General features: G+C 42.5%; 1 protein-coding gene across 1 annotated transcript; it reads left to right on the forward strand.

The window, feature by feature from the left end:
• Nucleotides 1-8,525: 8,525 nt before the first annotated feature.
• Nucleotides 8,526-13,906, forward strand: C1H11orf87 (chromosome 1 C11orf87 homolog). The gene has a single exon (XM_071735048.1). The coding sequence runs from the start codon at nt 8,612-8,614 to the stop codon at nt 9,086-9,088; it is 477 nt and encodes a 158-aa protein (XP_071591149.1). The 5' UTR covers nt 8,526-8,611; the 3' UTR covers nt 9,089-13,906.
• Nucleotides 13,907-22,629: the final 8,723 nt, after the last annotated feature.

Here is a 22,629-nt window from a genome sequence, read left to right on the forward strand (position 1 = left end):
CATATAATACATAAATAGCCTTCTTAATCATGGACCAAACCCAGGTTTTACATTCAGGGTGAGTCCTTAAATAGTCAGACTGAAGAAAGATATTTCTTGGCAAATTTTCCACACCATGTACTTGGCTTCTTTAGTCTCCCTGTGGCACTCAGTTTTCTCAGTCCTTGTATAGAGGACGTTAGCAGTTAATGCCATCTGCTGCAGTTCTGTTCAAGGGGTTAAACACCTGAATGTTAGGAAGCTGAACCATTTCAAGAACTAAGCCCTTTGCTTTGACAGCCATATTGCCCATTAGGGCTGCAGAAATATTTGGTAGGTATCTATCCCAAATGTTACCATAAGCACATCTTTCCAGCTTTTCTGATGAACAATGGACTTTGTCCTCCTGCCAAAGTGCTGTTGCACCATGAGACATCCTAATTTTAAGCATATTCTTCATCCCTATTGTGTAATTCAGTCACTTACTCCTTTTCCACAGTGTCCCCTTCCCAGCTAGACTTAAAAGGTCCACACGTCTCCCATTTGTTAGACTCCGAACTTGTGGATAGAACTCAGTTCTTGGTGAACCATTCTCAAAATCCATACTTTCTTAACAGTCTGCCTTTCCAAGGAAATAGACACCCCAAATAAACATACAAATCCCTTTTTCCTCCCTTCTACTTGCTCCAGTTATAAAACAAAAATGCTTCTTAGTTTCAGCAAACAAGATCACTTTCAAGCAGGGTTCTCAATGCTATGTTCCCTTTCCTGCTCTTGTTTCTCTTCCCAGACAAGACTAAATGCCAGGCAGCTCCTTATTCTCTCCCAGCTGTTCCTCCATTTCCCCTCATTAGGAAGACACCTTCTTCCCCTAGTGCCTGTCCCTGAAAGTTTCTGACTTACTTTAACACACACTTTGTGGTAAATGCCCAGGTCTTTCTCAAACTTGTGAAGTAAATATGACAGGCTGGAAAGTACTTCATAGGATTAAAAGTGGCAGGTGATATATATGTGTGTCTATATGTGTGACAAATTTTATATCATTTCACATATTTTTCATCCTGTGACATTTTGAAGAATTTTTAAATGTCCATTCTCATAAAGATTGCTACATATTTCTCTAACTAGAGCACTGGGGCTGCATTTAGTATTAGGACCTTATAGGTCTGTGATTGCAATGACAAGTGATGTTTTTCTGTTGTAGAATTTTCAGTTATGTAATTCCAATTTTTTGTAATCTCTCTTCTCACTATTGTGTTGCTCCCCAAACCATAGCTGTGTTAAATTGTGGCCTCTATACTGTATCTCATGTGTTCTACTTTCTCTTCTTTATTGTATGAAATGCATTTACATGTTCATTTTTTATAGTCTTCTGTTTTCTCTTCTGCAGGCTCATTCTTCACTTTGCTTTCCAAGTTTCTCTTTTTCACACTGATCCTTCTCCAGTATGACCCACACAGGTGGGAAGAGATGGCTTAGCTAAACTATACACCTGGGGCCCTCAAGGGAAGTAAAAATATTTGTACCATAGCAATAATTTGAAGACAATTTTTGCTTCTGAGCCATAAAGGTCAGAAGTAGGAAGCAGTGCTAGAGGGAAAGAATGGTTGTACATAGAGTTTCTCCCAGTTCTATATGCTACAATGATGTCTTACCTAAGTATACAGAGAAAAGTATACTAATACTTCCTTTGAGAATGTGTAAAATAGCTTAAAAGCCTCCTGATATCATGCAAGAATATTGCTACATCCAAAAAGGTTCTTGTAGGGCTTAAAAAAATCTGGCCACTCTTACTGAGTGTTTATTGCATGGATATTTTCTCCTTACTTCCAGCTGCTGCTGCAGTTGTTTTTATTTTATTTTGGAAAGAGCCTTATGTTCTCTCAAACCATCTCCTGATAAAAATCAGATAATTTGGTTGCTTTCCCAAAGGTTTTTTCAGTCTAATTTCAGACATGACATGGTGAAGAACATAACAAAACTTAGCAAAAGGAGACAGAGAGAGAAAAATAGAGTTCAGTAATAAGAGATTACATGGTTCTCTGGTGCAGTTTACTACACTCTGTGGTAAAGCAAGTTTAAAATGAAAACACAATAAACTACTGCTTCCTTGCTGATATCACAGGGAAAAATAGCACTGCTAAGACGAATGGTGCTATTTTTGTACCAATGGATTATTCACAGGCACATCCTACATGAAATTGGGTAAAGGATAAGAATAACAAAGTGAGAACCTTGAGCCCATTTGTCTGTCAGAGTCTCCTCTCTTTTCAAAGTTGATCAGATCATCACTCATAAGACAGGGGCCCTCTCGCCATGGGAGGGATCATTCCTTTGAAGATGGGGCAGATCCATTGGCCACATGAGTTTTGGGAAAGAGGGAATGAAATGCCTGCAAGGGGCTGTTGCTGCAAGGTATTTGATCCAATTGAGAAGCAGTTGGTGACCTGAGTTTACATTTCCTGTGGCAGGTGCTTTTATCCTGGTTTGGGTTTGACTGCAGGGCCTGGCACCTCGCAGGATAAGACCTTCACATTCTGATCCTAGTTTAAATACCACTAGCAGAAAGAATTCTGAATTTTGGGAATGATACTGTAAAAATTAAGTTTATGATTAAATAAAATTTCTAAAATTAATTCAAATGCCTGTCAGGGGAGTGGTACAGATGATGATCACTTGTTAACATCCTGGCTATAAGCAGGATGCCAGACAAGTCAAAAGAACAGAAAGGTTCACAAAGGTTTTCAGCTGTGTAAAAATATGAGAAAAAGGTATTTCCAGCAAGTGCTACCAGGATTTTTTTTACTATTGTGATAGTGAGAACGTGGGGATAAATCCCGGAGTCTCTTGAGTGCTTAGGGCCCAGGAGATATGAGCAGAGCAGTCTAATAATGAGTGCTACCAACTTCCTTCTTTACACAGTAGTTGGTAAAGAAAAAGAAAAGAAAAAAAAAAAAAAAAAAAAGGATTATAAAAGGCCCTGGGCAAAATTTGAGCTATGTACTTCGCTGATGAACTGTGCAGTGAGCCTGGAGTTGACTGAACATGGATTTTTCTGGCAGAGCTGGAGGTAAATGGCTTTGTCATCCATTACACTTTCCCAGCTTTCTTAGATTTGCTCCCTGGAACAATGCCAGGACATTATGGGGGAGCAGGAGTTTGTTACGAGTGTGGAATGAACAAGAAAATCTCCTATCTCAAGCTGGGCTATGTACTGCTTGGAGATGAAAGAATCCAATACAATTCCCTTTTCTGGGCATTTCCCCTTTCACATTGTTGCTGTTCCAGTTTGTCTAAATACCCAGATGGATCACTCTCTTCCAGGCCCATGGGATAACCTATGGAACGTGTGGTTGTTTCTTTCCCTTGGAGGTTTTCCCCTAATCACACACTGGTGGGACTGGGAAGTGCCCTGGATCAGATGCTGTGGATGGAGCCTTCAGGCTGCACAGACTCATCATTCTCTGGGGCTGGATCCAACCCTGTGGCAAATGGAATTTGACTGAATATGTGCTTTACCCCATATTAAAAGCTGAAGTCAATTAGATGTTGAATTGGCTCTGAAACGCATTCAAACTGTGCTGGGGGAAGCAGGTGAGGGGCTGTTAACATGAAATCAGATTTAAATTGTGAATCATTATGCTTAAACCTCTCTCCAGTCTAACTAAGCAATACAAGCTTCTTTTTTTCTTTCTGTCTCAGTGGTATCCACTGGTACTGTCAGTTTCTATTTCACCAACCACTAGCCATGTTCTCTAAAAAATATAATTAAAGTCTGCTCCTCTGAATTCTCTGACAACTCTGTAAACTATTAAGAAGTGCAAAATGATTAAATCTGAAAGGTCATTACTCTGATTCTGCCTTTCTAAAACTTATTGTCTAATTAAAAAATAAATAGCACTTTTCATGTACGGTTACAGATAAAATCCTGCCCTTCTTTCCTCCCTTTGTATTAATTATACCTAGATCTTCTGCTCATTAGTAGATGTAGGTACACTGAAGTTTATAATTCTGTTGTTATAATTAAACTGAGGATCTGTGTTCTTGGTCAGGCCTGCCCACTGTTGTCTATTTCTTCAAAGTCTGGACCCATATTCTAATCCTGGTGCCAGCTAACACCCCGTTGAATTGTTGAATTTAGCAAAAGCTTTGTAGCCTTCCTCAGTCAGTACAGGCAGTAACACATGAATCCTTTTTTTTTTTTTTTTTTTTTTTCTTTTTTGTCTTCTCTATCATATGGTAGGTCTCACCTTCACCGGAAAAAAAAATTCTAAAGAACAGGAATTTAATATGTGGAATTGTCATTAAGCTTCACAAAGAATCATCCCTGGAAGATAAAGTAATTGTGAGCCCACACCAGGGAGAACACCCTCTTCTGGAAGGTGATGGAGAAAGAAAGGAGGAAAGAAAAAGAATACCTGCTTCTGAGCTGGGTAGTTTAGAAAGCAGCATTGTCAGACATACTCAAGATTTTTCCAATCAAAATCTCTCACAGATACTTGCAGCATCTTTGCAAGACCAATGGTTACATGTACAGGATCTTAGCTCACCTACCAGTGCATATGAAATACAATTTAAAAATTTTTTTTTTAATGCATTCTATTTGCTGTGCTAGGGTTTCAGACAATGTTTATATTACTGGGCTTCACCTATAGTAGTGGGAGTATGTAGAGTCCAAAAAGACTACAGATGGCCTCAATCCCATGAGGAGACTGCAAATTATTATGAGAGTCATTGGCATGCATTGAGAATTTGGTCTGTCTGGCAAATGATGACATCAATCTTGGTGCAACAGGGATCATGCATTATTCTATATGCAGTCAAATGCTAAACTTAAATAGCGGTAGGACAAGGATTTTTTTTTTCAAGAGGGGTCATTAATAGCCGAGTGCCTGAACCATCAAACCTTTAGTTACATTAGCAGGCTTTCCTTTCTAACAGGTTACCTCATTAAGCAATTGCTTTAGCAAAAAAGGTCCTTGTAATACAAGGTTTGAGGAATTACTGTCTGAAGGAACAACTTCTCTAATTAACAGATTAAAAAAAATCCATGTATGACAGTCCATTTAGGAGATTTGCAAATATGTATGCTGTCTGCTTCTTAACAGTGTGAATCCAGAGAAAAATGGGAGTTATCAAGGTTGTTACAACACAAACATTGTTGTAAAATACAAGAACTATCCCCTCAATATGTCATTTATCACATAATGGCCAATCCTACCTGAGCAAGAAATCTTACCTCCATGAATGTCATAGTGCATAAATAATATAGGTAAATTCACTATAACTAATGAGAAACTTATTCTTAAAAGAGAGCACTTTTACAATATCATATCCTTTATTATCCTCCTAAAGAAAGGGTTTTTCGTGCCCACATTACCTAACTTTTTTTCTACTTTTATATTCAAATCTAATTATAGCAGTTAATCAGAGCAAAGGAATAATTCACAACTACTAGTCCTTAACAGTACAGGTTTTTTCCCCCTGAATTCCAGCTCCCTGTGTACTGATCATGGGTGACTGAATCTATACACTTGAGTTGGCTGGCAGCCAGCATGAACAGGAATGCCAAGGTATATGTAAAGTAGTTATTTCTCCTCTTTCCCACATGGCTTCTCTTCTGTTTCTCTCATTACAAAAGGTAAAATTAATTGCCATCACAAAATACTTCTGCTTTTCATTTCTTTTAGCTGTTGCAGAAATGCTCCAAAATTGTACATGAACACGGAGAGAAAAGGGGCTGAGCCAGTAAGTAAAGAGTTAAACACTTGCTGAAGTTTCTGCCCTTCTGCACTCCGTGGGCCCATCTTTCACTCCCCACAGTTCAGGGAAAACAAAACAAAACAAAACCCCACAGAAACACACTTTGGATAATTATCATACTAATTCACAAAACACATTTTGACTATTTTTTAATTGTAGAAGCAAGGAATAATGTGAGTAGCACTTTGAAAATAGTAAGTAAAACACATACGAATCATTCTGGGCATTTCAGGCCACTGGTCTCAGTGAAAGTGGACGAGTAGAGACAGGGACAGGAGGGACAGGAAGAGGCAGCCTAGGACAAGAGAAAGGTAAATGGTCAAGTGGTGAAAGACAGCAGATGAGAATAATACACAAAGGATTTAAATTTTATTTAAGGCAATTTAACTTTCAGTAGCTCTGTGCTGCCTCTCCCCATAAGTAAAACTTGAAGCTAGTGCAATGACTAGCTATTCCTATCTACTAGCTTTTGCAATAACCACATCACAAGTTAGTAAATTCTTTGGCTTTGAAGTTTATTCAATCCACTATTTGGTTATTTCTGCTATAGAGCTACTGGTTTATGTCATCCCCTTGGTTGCTTCTGAGTGGTATCAGAAGTGTTCTACAGTGGCACAGGCTGTGAGGAGTAGCCCCCATGCCCCTCACCCTGTTCTGCTCCCCCCACTCAGCTGCTGCTTTGCAGAGAGTGGCCAGAGGAAAGGTGGAATGGCCTGAAGGGTTCTGTGCTGTTTTAGCCTGTGATGATTGTTTTCTCCCCCAAGGCAGTGACCAGAGAGCATAGAGCATAATTTAATGCAGACCACATGGCACAAAAGTATGGAGAAAGAAAGGGGTGCAGGCATAATGTCAGTGTAGCACCTCTCTAAAGCATCAGACTGTATCAGCCTCAGGAGGGGAAGGAGCAATGGAAACCTTCGTTTTTTCTGGTTTTAGAGGAAGCCTTAATTTGTTTTCCCTCTGCAAAGCACAGGGACTATCCCAACTGGATTGAATGTAGTTCATCCCCTGGGGTGTAAATCTGGAACAAGCAGCATACAGATTTCACAAGCTGTGATGCATTTATCAGAGACAAAAGAAGTATAAATCTATCTTGAAACAATAAAGTGCTTAAATGCATGGCTTACCAGCTCCTTCTCACCTCTGAGACAGGTTCTTGGCTATCAGGGTCAACAAATCTAACAGACCTTTGTTCTTGAACAAAGATATTCCCGACTCGTGCCAGGGCTAATCTTGTACAGATTTTCCTCCAGGCTTTTCAGGTGGCTTCAGGCCACCAGAGAAGATTGGCAATTTCTATTTTTACTGGAAGTTGTTCATGTTAGTGCTTGACAGTAAATCTGCTCTCAGAACGCAGGGTCTAAACATGGGATAGAAGGAACCTTGCGGGCCATCAGGTCTTGTCCCATGTTGCCATAAACAACCACATCACTTTTGGTAATGTGTAGTGCTCCATCCTAAAGATAATCACAATTTTTGCCCCTTTATCTCTGCTGGAAGTAGTTTTCAAATCACAGATTATTTTATGTTTAGAAATTGTCTGATTTTTAGCTTAAATGCATTAATGGACAGCTCATACTCGTTTTTTCTTGCAGAAAACATCCACGATGCACTTAGCCCTGGTGAGGCAAGTTTTGACAAGTATTCCCCGTGCCTGGGATATCTGTCATAATTTAGTAAAAAGGTCCTTGTCACTACGTTGCTCCCACCGACTGTCACCGGCCTCATGTGCGGTTCGGTGGCCGAGGTGTTTTGGGTGGCTATTGGGAACCAGGATGCGGATGTGGGCTGGCGGCGGGTCCGCTCGGCAGCGGGGAGGTGCAGGCTCTGGGGCAGCTGCGGATGCCCGTACGGGTGCGCGCTGTCCGGGGACTGTCCGGTGGGGAGGCTGGGAAGGAGCTGGCAGTGGCGGGGTGGACGGGACGTTGGGGTATTTTTGGGGTACGGGGGTATGGGATGGTCTCAGCGGGCTGCAAGGAGCACGGACGGGTGAAGCGTGGACGGGGACGGGGCGATCCGCGGGGCAAGCAGTGCGGAGATCGCCGAAGGCGAAGGCGGTGCCGGGCCGAGGGGGGTCGGTGCAGGAGAGACCCGGGCGGGACCGCCCTCTCTCCCTCCACCCCCCTCCCCCGGCCGTGCGGACCCCCGGGTTCCGCCACCTCCCCCTGGGTTGGCCGGGCGGCAGCCATGGGCCCGGCCGCGCCGCCTGACGTCACCGGCCGGGGCGGCTCCGGCTGCGGGCGGCGCTCCCCGAACGGCGGCGGCTCCGCTCCGCGCCTCGCTCCGCGCTGCCGCAGCCCTGCGCCCGCCGTGCCCGGGCGTCCCTCGCTGTCTCCTCAGGTAAGGGCCGCGGCGCGGGCACCGGCACCGCGGGGCAGGTCCCGTCCGGTTCCGTCAGCCGACCCTGCCGAGGACGCGGGGTCTGACGGGCGCTCCTTCTCTCCCTCCCCTCCTCCCTCACTCCCTTCCCGGGGCAACTAGTTGGTGTGAGCGCCCGGGCGGTGCTGCCCGGGGTGCCGAGTAATTCGTGAAGTCAGTGTGAGGGCGCCCCGTCCCGGTCCCCGTCCCGGTCCCCGTCCCGTCGCCCCTCGGGGAGCCGCGGCGGCCGGAGCGCTGCCGTGCTGGGCGCAGGGTGGAGGCTGCCGCAGCCGCCGGCGCGGTGATTTGGGGAGGGGGCGGCCGCAGGGTGGGTGCCTCGGAGCGCTGATGTGTCCGGCTCCCTTTGCAGGCTGCTCTGTTACTTTAGAGCGAGCTGAGCCGGCAGCATCCCGGGCATTTCCAGCGAGCTCCCGCCAGCAGCCAGGCACTGATTGAAATTTAGGCGTCTACATAGAGGAGAGGAAGATCCTCGTCTTCCGAAGCCTCCTCAATGAGTGCCAAGCTCTCCAAGGAGTTGAGGCTGTCCCTGCCACCTTGTCTCCTGAACAGGACATCTGCGACCTTAAACGCCAGCAGCACCTGCATCACGCAAGTGGGTCAACTCTTCCAATCCTTCTCATCCACCCTGGTTTTAATTGTCCTGGTCACTCTCATCTTCTGCCTGATACTCCTTTCCCTCACCACCTTCCACATTCACAAGAGCAAGATGAAGAAGCGGAAAATGCAAAAGGCTCAGGAGGAATATGAACGGGACCACTGCACCCGCAGAAGCAATAGTGGCATCCAGCAAACTGGGATGGGGGTGCAGGGAGAAGGACCCCAAGGAAGAGACAGCCGGCTGGGAAGACCCCCCCAGGACTTGGAGATCCAGCGTCCCTCTTCCCCTGCAGCCCCGAGCTCTCAGCAAGCACGGGCTTGTTTGGACACAGCTGGTGCAGGGCTCTTGCAGTCAGTGATTTTGTCATGATGGTTTGGGGCAGACCTCACAAAGGCACTGGTAGTGTTTGTAAATACCTGAATGATGATTCTAGTCCCCGAAGAAGAAGAAAACATTGCTAATTCAGATGAACGATCAAGCCCACAATCCAAGCGCATGACAGATCACATTGCGTTTCTCATTGACTGTGCAAGGAAAGGATGTGTCTTTTTCCTGGAGAAGGAGCTGCGCCCAGCTACCAAATATCAAGTCGTCTGCCTTGATGGAGGAGAGAGTCAGGGGTGGGGAGGTCCCTTTTCCCTGGACATCATTTTCCTGAAGACCAGGATGATGCCACTTTCCTGGGCTTCCCATTGCACCCTGTGTCACCATTTCATGGTGTGGGTTGGGGTGTGGGTGAGTGGTGTGGGGGGGGAGAGGCAGGTCTGGTGGATACCTTAGGGCCCCTTGTCCCCTTGGAGCAGGGCAACAGCCTACTGTGGTCTCTCCTTTTATGCTAGGACCTATGGCCTTCTCCCACCCCTCCTATTCCTTTCTGGGACTGGATATTGTTTTGTGTACAAATGGTCACCCCTAGCTAGGCTTAATTGCAGGTGTCCTCCAACCCCAGAGCCCTGAGCCCTGAGCTGCAGTGCTGAGCATCCCATTGTCTAGGGGGATGGAGTGAGCTGTCTGCACAGAGCAATGCCTGAGCTTTCCTCTCCACTCAGCTCACCTCATCTTCAAATACCCCCTTAGCCCCATCCCCTTGACATGAAACCTGAAAACTCAATCCCAGCACTGGTTTGTGTGGTGGGGTGAGGAGATATGCAGTAACTTGCCCTGTCCTCTTCCAGGGGAGGGTGTCCTTGTACCTCCTGTTGGTCCTGAAACAAATCCAATTTTGCACCAGGCACCCCGCACTGAATGCCTCCGTTTACAGCTTTGCCTCCCAGCGAGGAATCCTGCAGCAGTACAGAGCTGGCTTCTACTTTTAGGCTACATCAGCCTATGTATTTTTACATCAGCCTGTGTATTTTTAACCCTCCTAATCTAGTAGACATCTAAGGACAGACCACACTTAATTTTCTCCCTATTACCCTTTTGGGGAACAAACCATGCACTTGTGCAAAATAGCTGCTCCTAAGCTCTGGCAAGTATTTCTTTCAGAAGTGGCTGGTGTACTTGCTTCCTGGCAAGCACCAGGAGTTTTTTGTCTGTGGATGGCAGGTGTGAGTGGCTGCTGGTACTGTGTATATGTTGGGCACAGAAAATATGGCTTTGCTTAGTGATTAAATCAGTGACAGTTACTTGAAGGTGCCTTAACAGAGTGCCATATCCAAACTTTGAGACATTTTGTGTGGTATTGTAGCAGAGGCAGCCCTCTACTGTGCATATTAACATCTAAAAAATACAGCAAAGAAAAAGTGAGCCTGGGCAATTTCTTCTTTTATTTTTGGTTTTTTTCAATCCCAGCATTCAAAGTGATCTGTGGAGATAGTAATGGTCCCCAGTTTTTTATATTTTCTATTCACTTATTCCCTCTCTGCTGTACTTTGCCTCCCAGGATGGCTCATATGCTAGAAAAATTCCAGGCACACATCCTGGGAGGTCCGGGCCCCTAAGCCACAAGTGAATGCCATTAACCAACTAAAAACAGGGAGAGAGGGTGGCAGAAGTGCTCCGTAATGCTCTCACAGCCCCCATACCCATAGGTTTCAGGCCAGTGTTTCTATTGCCTAGTTTTATCTCTTTCCAGTGCTGCCTGATCTGCAAGGAAATTGCTGTTGAGTTTGGATCTGTGCCTGCAGCATTTTGGGCAAGAACTGTATCACCCAGCTCAAGGAGCTGCTCCAGCAGCTGAGGTTCCTGGTGTGAGTGTCCCTGTGACCCAGGGGTGTTGTGCAGGTGTCAGGCTGGTGGGACTGATGGGTGCCTCCTGCTACCAGCCAGGGGGGTAAGGATGTTGCTGGGCAAGAAAATGGGCTTTCTCTTGTTTCCCCTAATAAAGGATGTATGAACTTTTGTGTTTAACCTCCTTATGCAGCACAGTATTGCACCACAGGGAATAAATGTAGGACAATGAAGAGTGTTCAGTGAACAGAAATGGAGCTTCCTAATCATTCATCTCCACTAAATAGAGAGATATTACTTTCCCCTTTATTTTGTGCCTTTAAAAAAAACACAACAAAACAAACAACAAATAACACAAAAATCCCCACAACAAAACCCAAGAGTGTATAATTTTGAGTTTTATAAAAGCAATAAGATGTTCCAAATCACTCCAGTGCGTTTCTGGTTGATGATTCCACTTCTTTAGTGTCTGAAGTCAGATGCTCTTTCCTCTGCCTTATGTGCTCAAGGCATGCAATAATTCCCCAGAAGAGTACTGTTTGTCACATCTCATTGCCGTTATAAAATTGCCCTATTTTTGAAGAAAAAACAAAGGATGGAGACGTAGATATATATATATCTATATATATAATGGATATACAGGTATATATATTAATTATATAATCTCATTACACTAAAAGTATTTGCAAAAATGTAACTAGAAGTAAAATGTTATCATGTAACACTATCCTCTGTTACTTAGCTTTGATTTAATACTTTAGTATCTCTGTATTTATGTAAATCTGTGTAAAATTTGTGGTCTCTAAGTAAAATTTCATACTGACTTCAATTTTCTCAGAACTGTGAGCCTCTTGTGGTGTCATTTAAGATTTTTTTATTTCTAAAGTTAAATGATACAAGAAGTTGTAAAATCCTATTATCACACAGAAGTACTGCAATAAGGTTTGTGTATACTCCCAATACACAATCCTATCTGGAAGTATTGCAAGCCTGTGAGGTTTAATTGAATGGTCTCAGGAGGTCTAGCTGGTACAAGCAGGACACAGGTTTTAATTTTCATGAAACAATAAGCAATCTAGGGAAGAGATGTGGATTTTTAAAACAGAATTTATGCTTGGAGGTTCTGTCAAATCAATTGCTTCAAGACCCTACAGTTATAGCTAAACTGCACTTAGCATTCAGTATTAATAAGGCTGATGCTTTTTTCCCCTCCCCCCCCCTACTTAAGCTAGAAAAGTGTAGGAAATTGTTAATATTTCTAAAGCATACATTTTCAGCTAACTGTGAAACTGCCCAAAGGGTTTTGAATACGCATATTTTATGCAAGTGTAATATCTATGTATCTGTATCCATATATTTCAATATTTTTGTGTAACCTTTTCTATAATATTTGATAGAGATGCCGGGTAAATGCTTGCACCATTCTTGTACGTAAGGAAGGATTTATACCCTCTCAGTGTGGATGTACTTTTTCCTGTGACTTTGCTCTGGTTTCATCAAGTTATGAAGCATTATGGAGACTGGGCAGCTGAGTGCTGACAGCTGGAAGAACACAGAGTCTTTCTCCTGTTAAGGGGTGCATCCCCTGGCTGGATTTTCCTGGTTCTGAATAAGAAATTGGGGCCAATTGCCCACTACCATCCTGCATGCATAAGAAGTGCTGTGGTGCTCAACAGTTCCTGTTCCATCCTGTGTCATCCCTGGGAAGCAGCACGACAGCAGAGACTTGTTTTGTGGATCCTGGTGAGAACTGAGACCCTGCCGAGTGATGTGGCTGCAGTGCTGGGGCTGGAGCAGAGAGGTGGCAATGCCTCATCCTGCACTCCTGGCCTCAGCCCCTGCTGCTGCTCCAGGCCTTCGTCCACTTCCCTCTGGCATCACCAGGAGTGGCTTCCACTGACTACCGAGGAACTTGGATCCCATTTGCAGTTCCCACAGTGGGTGACAGCTCTCCACGGCCACTGGCCCTGTTCTGCTCCCATCCTGGCAGCCTCCATGTGGATAGAAACTACTGCATCCCACAAGGGATGGGATGCTCCAGCCTGGTAGCACCGGGAACCCGTGCTGCTGCTGCCAGCTCTGCTCCTATGGATGGAGGTGATTGATGGCTACATGGATCCTATGTGGATCATGGACAGGGGATGTCATTTCATTAAAATATGTCATTCCAGCATTTCTTCTGTGGGGAGCTGGTCTACAGCAAATGTAGTCTCAGATAAAATTTGCAGGCTTTCCATCCAGACTTTGTTCTAACTTTCGATACATGTCTCTTAGACGTATATCTATACATGTAGATATATCTCTTGAAAGAAATGCTGGACAAAAGGCAAAGAAAAGAGACTGCATTATAGACAAAACTGTCCCAAGACTGAAAACTGGGTGGATTTTTTTTCCTTTTATTTTTAATTAATTTAAAGAATACTATCTTCAATGTAAATAGCAAGTTACTATGTGATTAATGTTTCCCATAGCATTTTGGAGTAGTTGCTGTCTTGTTTCTGGAAAGCTATGTCCAGTGTTATGAAGCAACTGTGCTTTTCTTCTGTTGTTATGAATATGAGTGCAGCTTTTATGTAGAAATGAAAAAGAACATGATTTGACTCTTCAGACAGGACTGAATTCTTTCAAATCCATCTATACGACTTGGCTGCTTTTTTCTTTCTAGTGGTCATTCTTTCTGCATGTTTGTATTCTTTTCTATGGGTATTGAAACCCTACATTTTAATAAGTATGCAAGATTTGAAGAGAAACAAAAAATGAAGTAGGAAACATTCTTTTTCCTCTTTTGTGTAAATAGGAGAATTTATAATGACTTAGATACCATTTCATTACGTTTCTCATCTACATAGGAGTTGGCATGACTCACATACAAACCTTTAATAACACTTTCATTTATGTTAAAAATTAGAACTACTTTTATCTAGGTCTGACTTTCTCATCTCTGTCTGGTATTTAACTTTTTTCACTGAAGTCAATTTTCCATCTAATTGCTAAATAAATTTCTAGTAGAACTGAGCCTCCTTTTGTTTCCAGTCTTTTACATGTAGGTCTCGAGTCTGAATTCAGCCAAACTCAGCAGTGTGGGAGGTGTGTTATGAACTTGCAAAAACTGGATGGTGTATGAACCTTGAGGACAGAGGTAACTGAGAAGGAAACAGGTAAAATGCCTGGCAAAGGTAATAGCTGGAGTTTGTTTGGAGTGGAAGTGAAGCCTGCCCATCCAGTGGATGGACCTGTGTGAATGTTGACCCATTCCAGCCACTGCAGTATTGGTCTCATTCCTGATACTGTTACTCTTGAACATAATTTTCTAGATGACACTAGATCTTATTCCTGTAAGTTATATGTGATATATTTCTTAATCAAATAAAATAAGTTGTCAGTGCTTCATTGATACTATATGTTCTCTGTGAATTACTAGAAGCATTAATTTTCCAGATTTTTAAACCCGGTACCTCCACAAGCATCAATTTTATATGACCTAGGAAATAAATAAATCTTTGAATCAGAACACTGTCAGTAAAAACTGCCTTTATTTATATAATCTGGTGTTCCAGTTGACTTTCATTTGTCATTTTCTCCCTTCAACTGGAGCAATATAATCTGTTCATTATTTTACTTTCCTAAAGAGGACTAAGAATTTGAAGCAAGCACTGCAAAATAGACTTATACTAACAGGAAAAGATTTCACATTGCAGAGCAGAACAAAGTCATGTAGATTTTGTTGTATTCATAGTAACTCTTCGTCCTCTGGTTTTCAGACCCTTTCCTATCCAGCAAAATTTTAACCTAAAATCTGAAAAAAAAACAACCCAGGTAGATTGCCTCCCATTTAATGGTTACACAACAAACCAGTAAACAACAAACTAAAAGTTAAAACTTTACAAACATCTCGTAATCTAAAGAGAATAAAGTATCCTGGGGGATTATGAGTAATGTAAACAAGGGGTAAGATGGAAAGTTAGAAGGAGAAAATACTAGCTCTAAAATACAATAAAAACAGCATGTGCTGGATGATGAATTCATGCTTGTGAGCAAGGGCCTTTGCATTTTTTTCCTGGCTCTGTCACACACTGTGGATTTCCAAGCTATTTGTATACTAAGCAATATATAACTTATCTGTTGAACAAAGACATGGAACCTGTAAATATACAGCCCTGAGGGGAAGAAATTAAGCATCATATGCATTAAAAAATGCTGATAACATAACCAAATTAAAAGAGTCTTTACACTAATCACCTGGCTTGGATTATTCACACTTGGCAGCAGGGTCCAAGTGGCACAGTGCATACCTGGGAAATGGGTGGCTGGGCAAGATGCTTGAACAGTCACACCAAGAGGCTCAAATTAATTTTTAAGCTGAAGTGGAATAATGCTATGAAGCAGAGCCAAGACAACTAACATTTATTTTAGCATTTTATCACTCACAACACTTTTTTTTTTTAGTGCAGAAAACAGCCTTGTGTGGTTTTGAGCAGGGTCCTGACTAAGGTAATAAGAAAACTGGAAAAGACAATTCTTGGTACTAAGCCTATCACTGATGAAATTCATGGCAAAACCTCCCTGAATTCAGTAAGGACTTTGCCCAAGTGATACCAAATCCCTCTCCCTGCTGACTTCATTCCTTGCCAGTGTCATCAGACTTCTGATTGCTGCAGTTCATGTTCCTGGGCCACAGGGATTTCTCTTGCATTTTGACTCAGAGTCTGTGCCCAGCTCCAGTGTGGGGCATCAGGGGTCACCTGGAGGACCACAGGTGACATATCCATGCTGACTCCTTTTTAGCTTTTGTTTTGTCCTTCATCTCTGACTCTTGACTCCTTCCTAGAAAACCTGTCTGGTTGGTCCTTCCATAGGATGTTCTATGTTGGCTGAGCTTGTTTCTTCCTTTCAGTGGGTAATCTCAACCTATCTCTGACATCAGAAAATTTCTCTATTGAAGTGACCAGTTAGTTTGATTTCTGCAAAGATAATGTAGGACTTTGCAGGACCTCACCTTGATGCAGCATGGTCACACATTTATCCGTAGCCCATCTATGTTGACATGGTATCAAAAGTTCTGTGACAAGGCAGAAAGAAGCCTTTTGAGCAAGTGCTGGTCTTCAAACAGTCTGAGAAATCCCACCATGCTTCATAACATGGTCCATTGGTTCTGGAACTGCATCCCATTTCCTGATTAGGCTGCCAACTCAGACTGCTGGATGAAAGGGATGAGGAATCATCATTTTTTCATATCAAGGACAACACTGTAAGGGAAAATATCAGTTACAACAGGGAGAGATTAAATAAGTCATAGGATATGGTGATAAAACAGGTATCAGTACCCAAATATATATGTAAATCCTGTGAGACTGCAAGGTCTGAATGTCTGGTAATGGCTGACCACTTGATCCACATTTTCTTCGTTTAAATCAGACTATTACAATCCTTTTTTTTTTTTACTTGCGGTCCTGAATGCTTTTCTATGAACTTCACCTGAGCTGTTTCAAGTCTGTCTGTTTTCATTATAGGCACACAATTTTTATTAAACCATCCTTTTGACAGTCCTCAGCAAAGGCATAGGGTAGCCTTCACTTCCAGCATGAGTTAGAGCTTGTTCAGTCTGGGAATAATGACATGTAAAGGGGGAAAACTGTCCAGCTGATCGTAAGGGGTCACTGAAAAAATCTGTAGACAATTATTGCATTTGAACAGAAAGCAAGAAACATGTAAACCCTGAGACAGCCATGACTTTTCACCAACCTATAGTGAAGCAAGTTCAAGACATCTCTGCTCACCACTTGGGCTATTCTGGATTTATGTTCCTATAGAACTGAGCTGACTATATGGGACATTACCTATTGATAGGGCTTCTCTAAAGTCAGTTGTACCTGGGGTAAAGACATGATGATGAACCTAGTGGAGAGCTGGAAAAGGAAGCTGAATTGTGACAGATGGGTTTTGGTATTACTGTTTGCATAGAGCTGCAGCTGTACTGCAGGAGTAATGGCAGATCCCTTAGGCCAGCAAGCTTGAGAAAACACACCAGTACCACATAACTCTTGGGGTCAGATCTGGATGTAATGTCTTTTACAAATTAAAACTTCAGATATTACAGCTTGCAGAGAAATTCTGGAGATCACTATCCTCCAATTAGGCCTCTTCTGTTTCCTTTAAGATTTCTTCTAATGTTCTGGCATGAAGAATCTCAGATTATGTCAAAATAAAGATAACAACATGATGCTGTTATCCACGTGAGAAAGCTGTGCTTCTGCATTTTGATTTGTTTGTAGCTTTGGACTTCACCACCAGAGTTGTGCTTCTTCCTTGCTGCTGTGCTGCAGCTGTTGCATCGAGGGGCCAGGAGGAGGAATTCAGATTCCCTGAGCACACAGTCCTTATTCAGCTCCTCTAAATGGATGGAGGTGATGAATATGTGCTGGCAACAGCTGTCAACAGGAATATGGAGAGAAAACACTCACCTTCCTATCATGTGAGGCATGGAAAAAAAGCATTTGGAGAAACAGAGATCTTTCTGGGTTAGCACTGGTGATTTGGTAAGGAAAATTTCCAGGATTTACTTCACAGTACATTGTACTGAGTGATTTCTCAGTCTGAGGAAGTTTCCATTTGCCTTCTTTCCTCCTGTCTGCTACCAGCACTCTCCCAGACCACTTTACTTGAATTCAGTGTTAGGTATTCACTGACTTATTTACTCTGAAGTTATGATGCACTTGCATGAATGTATAGTGAATGAGGGAATCACAAGGGACAACAACCACAGGGAGGACAACAGAACCTCCAGCAGCCAGGAGAAGGATACAGGTGCACTAAACCCTTCAGTAAAGTTTTATGAGGAGGGCTCAGGAGTCCCATTTAATCTATTTAGTGCTTAATATCCATGTTGTGGACATCTGAAATTAAAATACAGCTTGTCTGATGTGGCTGTGGAGCTTCACCTGGCTCTTGGGTACTGTCACAGCCACTACCACAATGCCCCCAGTCTTCTTAGCAAGACAAGAGGGCACGGTCTTAAGTTGTGCTGGGGGAGGTTTAGGTTGGACATTAGAAAGAATTTCTTTACCAAGAGGGTGATCAGACATTGGAGTGGGCTGCCCTGGGAAGTAGTGGATTCTCCATCCCTGGAGATATTGAAAAAGAGCCTGGATGTGGCACTCAGTGCCGTGGTCTGGTAACTGCAGAGGTAGTGGATCAAGGGTTGGACTTGGTGATCTCTGAGGTCCCTTCCAACCCAGCCAATTCTATGATTCTATGATTCTTCACACCCCATGGTGTCCAGCTGCATCAGCTTCCTTTCTCTTTCTCCCATCAGAACAAGATCCTTCCTGTTTCCCCAAATACACCCCTGCTCCCCTCTATGTCCAGCCCCATACAATATCTTCAGCTCCCACTCCTGACCTTGTTGGTTTGCATGTGGGAGGTACGGAACTGCATCGATGAGGGTGGATTGATCTGTGCAGACAAGATCTCAGCTATCCCTGTCTTCCTCTCTGTGAAGCCACCACTATGGGATTAGCTCCCAACCCAGTCACCCACAGATCTTGTAAGGAGTCCACACCATTCAGCTCTCACTCATCCTTCACAAGTATCTGAAATCAGCCAAGGGATGCCAAAACTGGGGGGGGGGACACAACCAGCAGTCAGGCAGCCAATCCACAGGAATGCAGGTGTTACTGAAAAAGGTTATTTTCCACATCAAATGAATTGTAAGTAAATTTCAAGTTTTCTGATGCCTGACTCATAGTTTTGAAATGTTTAGATCTGGCAATGCTACTCACCAATGTCTTTGAAGCCCATCTGTGCTGTTTATATGCTTTCTTCAACCTCCAGGCATTGTCTGTTTCCTCTGGTTTTCCAGGCTGTAATCTTTCAATGCAAGAAATTAGGGGCTTGTTTGATAATTGTGATGGTTGTGTGGAGCTTGTTCAGAAGGTGAATCATAGATTTCTAAGACTAAAAAGGGATCCGGAAACATATAGCTGCAATTTCATCTACAAACAGGATTTTAATCCAGTATTTCACGTCTCCTTTCCTGGCAGGTCCAGTGGCACAGAAACATTCATTCTTTAGAGAGTTGTGATTTCCAGCTTGCAAGAGCTGGGGAATCCAGTTCATACTTTCAGACGTTGTTTCAGTGATTACAAAAGTAGAGTGAAAATAAAGGATTTGCCCCTTCAAGGTAATATTTTTTAATATATAGAATGAAGTTAGCATATGCAGCAGTTATTGGAACACTGTTAAAAACAGACATCTGGCAAGGAAGGTAAGCCATCTGTGAAAATACAGTTTCTATTACATGTTATAACCCAAACAATGCCTCAGTTATAAATTCACAGTACTGGGAGTGTAAACAAAACTGCATCCTGGGGGAAAAATGCTGCGAAGTGTTACATATGCAACCATGTACCTACTCTGAAGGTGTCAGCTTGAAACAAATGAGATATTTGTGGTCACTATGGAATTTTGCCTCACAAAATAAAGAGTTTTTATAGATTTACCCTTCCCTCCTTTCATTGTTTCGTTGTTTCCCCCTTACTCCAGTGTCTTTTCAGCCTGCTATATTTCCAAGTTCATATAACTTTTTACAGTTAAGTATCTGAAAACTATTTTGCCTGTAGATGTACAAATCTCTTTTCCAATGAAGACTTAAGAACACTGAGTTGCCTCAGTAGAATTCTCAAAATCAAAGTTAAGCTTTTGGTTTATGACATTTTTCAAGCAAAAGTTACAGGGATCTGTAGCCATAGAGGAAACAAATGTAGCAATATAACCTCCTAAAGTTACAGACAATTCAATTTTGTCTAAGATAGGCAGGTTTCATAGAATTACAGAATCTGCCCAGTTGGAAGGGACCCATCAGGACCATCACGTCCCTGTGTAGGGCACCCCCAGAGCCACATCATGTGCCTGAGAGCATCATCCAAACTCTTCTTGAACTCAGGCAGTTTTGGTGCTGTGACCACATCCCTGGGGAGTTTTTTCCATTGCTCAACTGCCCTCTGGGTGAAAAACCTTTTCCTGATATCTCACCTAAACTTTCCCTGATTCAGCTTCCTAACGTTTCCCTGAGTCCTGTCTTTGGTCACAGGAGTGAAGAAATCAGTCCCAGCCCCATCTCTTCCCCCCGTGAGGAAGCCATAGACTGCTATGGGGTCACCTCTCATTTCCTCACCCCTCCTCCTAAGAACACTGCTGTGGTTGCAGTGCTAGCAATCGCAAGCTTTATTAACAGATTTAGAAGTTTTTTTTTCAAAATGAAACCATCAGACTCTAGGGCTTCGTTGCAAATGAAAGCCACAAATGAAAGTCCCTTTTTTCCTTGCCTCTGAAGGCAAAGTCCCTTTCCTTGGTCTTGGTGACCAGGAACAGCCCCAGCAGCAGCCAGTTTGGAAGACGGGCTAAAACAAATTGTACAGAAACTCAGGGTTCTTCAGGCTGACGTGGTGTGGGCTGGTGATTTTGGACTTTAATTGGCCCTCCTGAAAGCCAAGACATTTATGCTGGACCTGGTGGAACTGGAAAAAAATTTAGTTTTTTCTTTCAAAGATGGATAAAGTTTAGAGTTCCTTAGTGGCCTGCATACGAAATTAGAGGCTGCACATGGTACAGATTTTTGCATTAATATAAATAAATAAATACAAAACAAAAAAAGTAGATCTGTATGATATATGTGTGTGTTTATTTATCATCTGTATACATATATAAGGTCTCACACACAGATTTTCATCTGATGACTCCACTTGAAGCCCAAGACTCAACCCACAAGTTAATAGGTTTTCAGGAAAAAAAAAAATTTAAAAGATCATCTGTTGCTGAAACTTCTGATTATTTATAAGAATATAAGTAAGTGTTATCAAAACAAATACCTTCAATCCTAAACTGAGAAGTATTCTTCCTTTTGGTTTGTCCTAAGAGAACAAGCACAATTAATGCTTATTAATGAATATTTCCTATGGTATCTAGATAGAAACAAGGCAATGTACCGAAGCAAGCTGGCATTTTTCTTTTAATTGGTAAATAATTAGAAAGCAATTGCAGGATAGGGCAGGAAACATACCTTCCAGTGAGAATCTAAAACACTCAATCTATTCTGCTTACCCTGGAAAGTTCTGAAAAGTGATTTGAGCAGAGTCCTATGTAGGAAAGATATTTTTCATGGGCAGTAACTGGTTAGAATAGAATAAAATATCCTGATGTAACACAAAGTGCAGAAGGTAATGCTGTATAATGTGGAGTATATTTGTGATAATAGAAATGATGATTTCAGCTATGGTAGATTCTTATAATTTGAATTGATTAAATCTGCAGGTTATTCTAAAATGTCATTACTTCTGAAGAAGTTAAAAGATTAATACAAAGATTTTTTGGTTAATGATATTTCTCAGATGGATTTCTACAGGAAGTTGGATAAGATGATTTTATTGCTTTCCTTTAGTCTTCAGTCTTTTGATCCACAAAATATATTTTTCATGGTAAAATATTTTTTTCTGCAAAGGACAATATTTCCTCCCCTGAAAAAAGGAACTTCCACATTTTTATGTCACAGGTATTTTTGTTACAAGGAGGATTTCTCTTTCCTTCTCACAGCACACCTTCACTACTCTGTGACACATCCAACTGATAGGGGACTTGCAATGCACTTGACAAATACTCTCAGGTGCATAATGGTAAAGGCTGCCTCAAACAATGCTCCAGTCTCCTCTCCTACACATTTCATTTCAGGAGCTGAACCAAAAGGCAAAAAACAATGTGTAAAGAAGGCAGTTTGGGAGAGGAAAATATTACTGGGTCAGCTCAGGATTGAGGTTGGTCAAAAGCTGAAAATATTGTGGAATTCATGAACAATCTTTCTATAGATCAAAAACCAAAGTTTACAGATTACTGGGTAGAAACAGGAGAGTAGTCCTCTAAAAAGTCCTCTAGTGGTACTCTCTGTGTGCTCTTGGAAATCTCACAGAGCAGAGGGGTGTGTATATACACAGCTAGGCTTGAAGTTTTTATGGGAAGTTGTTACCATGCTTGTCTGGACCCAAGGAAACTCTGTTCTTCCTATGTGTGAAGTTTGCTGTAAAAGGAGAAAAAGGTATTACACAACATCATACTGGAATAAAATAGCCACCTGTCCTATAAAAGTGGACATAAAAATTAGTGGGAATTTAATAAAATAGTCTGAAGAAAGGCATTAAGTACTCTTGGTATTTTTGCTGCACCTCAGGGACAGATGCAGAAATTGCTTTGATTCCTGAGTGATGCAGAGCAGATTCAAAGAGCTAAAGCCCTGCACACATTGGAGGAAAGGAAGAAGTTACTAAAAGACTCAAAGTCCTTGTGCAGTGGGGGTGTGGTGACCATGGAAAGGAAGCTAAGAAATGAAAGCCAAGGAAAACTTCTTCCAGGCTTTGCTTTTGCTGGTGATCTCCCTGAGCCATTGGCAGTGTCTCATGGCTGTGGGCAGAGGGAACAGCAAACTTCTGGTGCTTAGGTAACATAACACATTGGATCGATTCTTTAATGCACATCCAGGGTTAAAGAGCAACTCTGTGTGGGAATTTAGCTGTGCCTTTGGGACCATTCCCTGCTTTAGCCACACAAATCCTTTGCTGGAAGTAAGGGGCAAGACCCCAGATTTGTAGTGTCCAGGTCTCTTATTGGATCTGGCTTTAAATATCTCCCCTGTGCTTGATCTGGTGAAAACTGTCTCCACTCCTGCTTAGTTCTATAGTACAGTGGATACAGTT

This window comes from Heliangelus exortis, chromosome 1, assembly GCF_036169615.1.
Source record: "Heliangelus exortis chromosome 1, bHelExo1.hap1, whole genome shotgun sequence".
NCBI lineage: Eukaryota > Metazoa > Chordata > Aves > Apodiformes > Trochilidae > Heliangelus > Heliangelus exortis.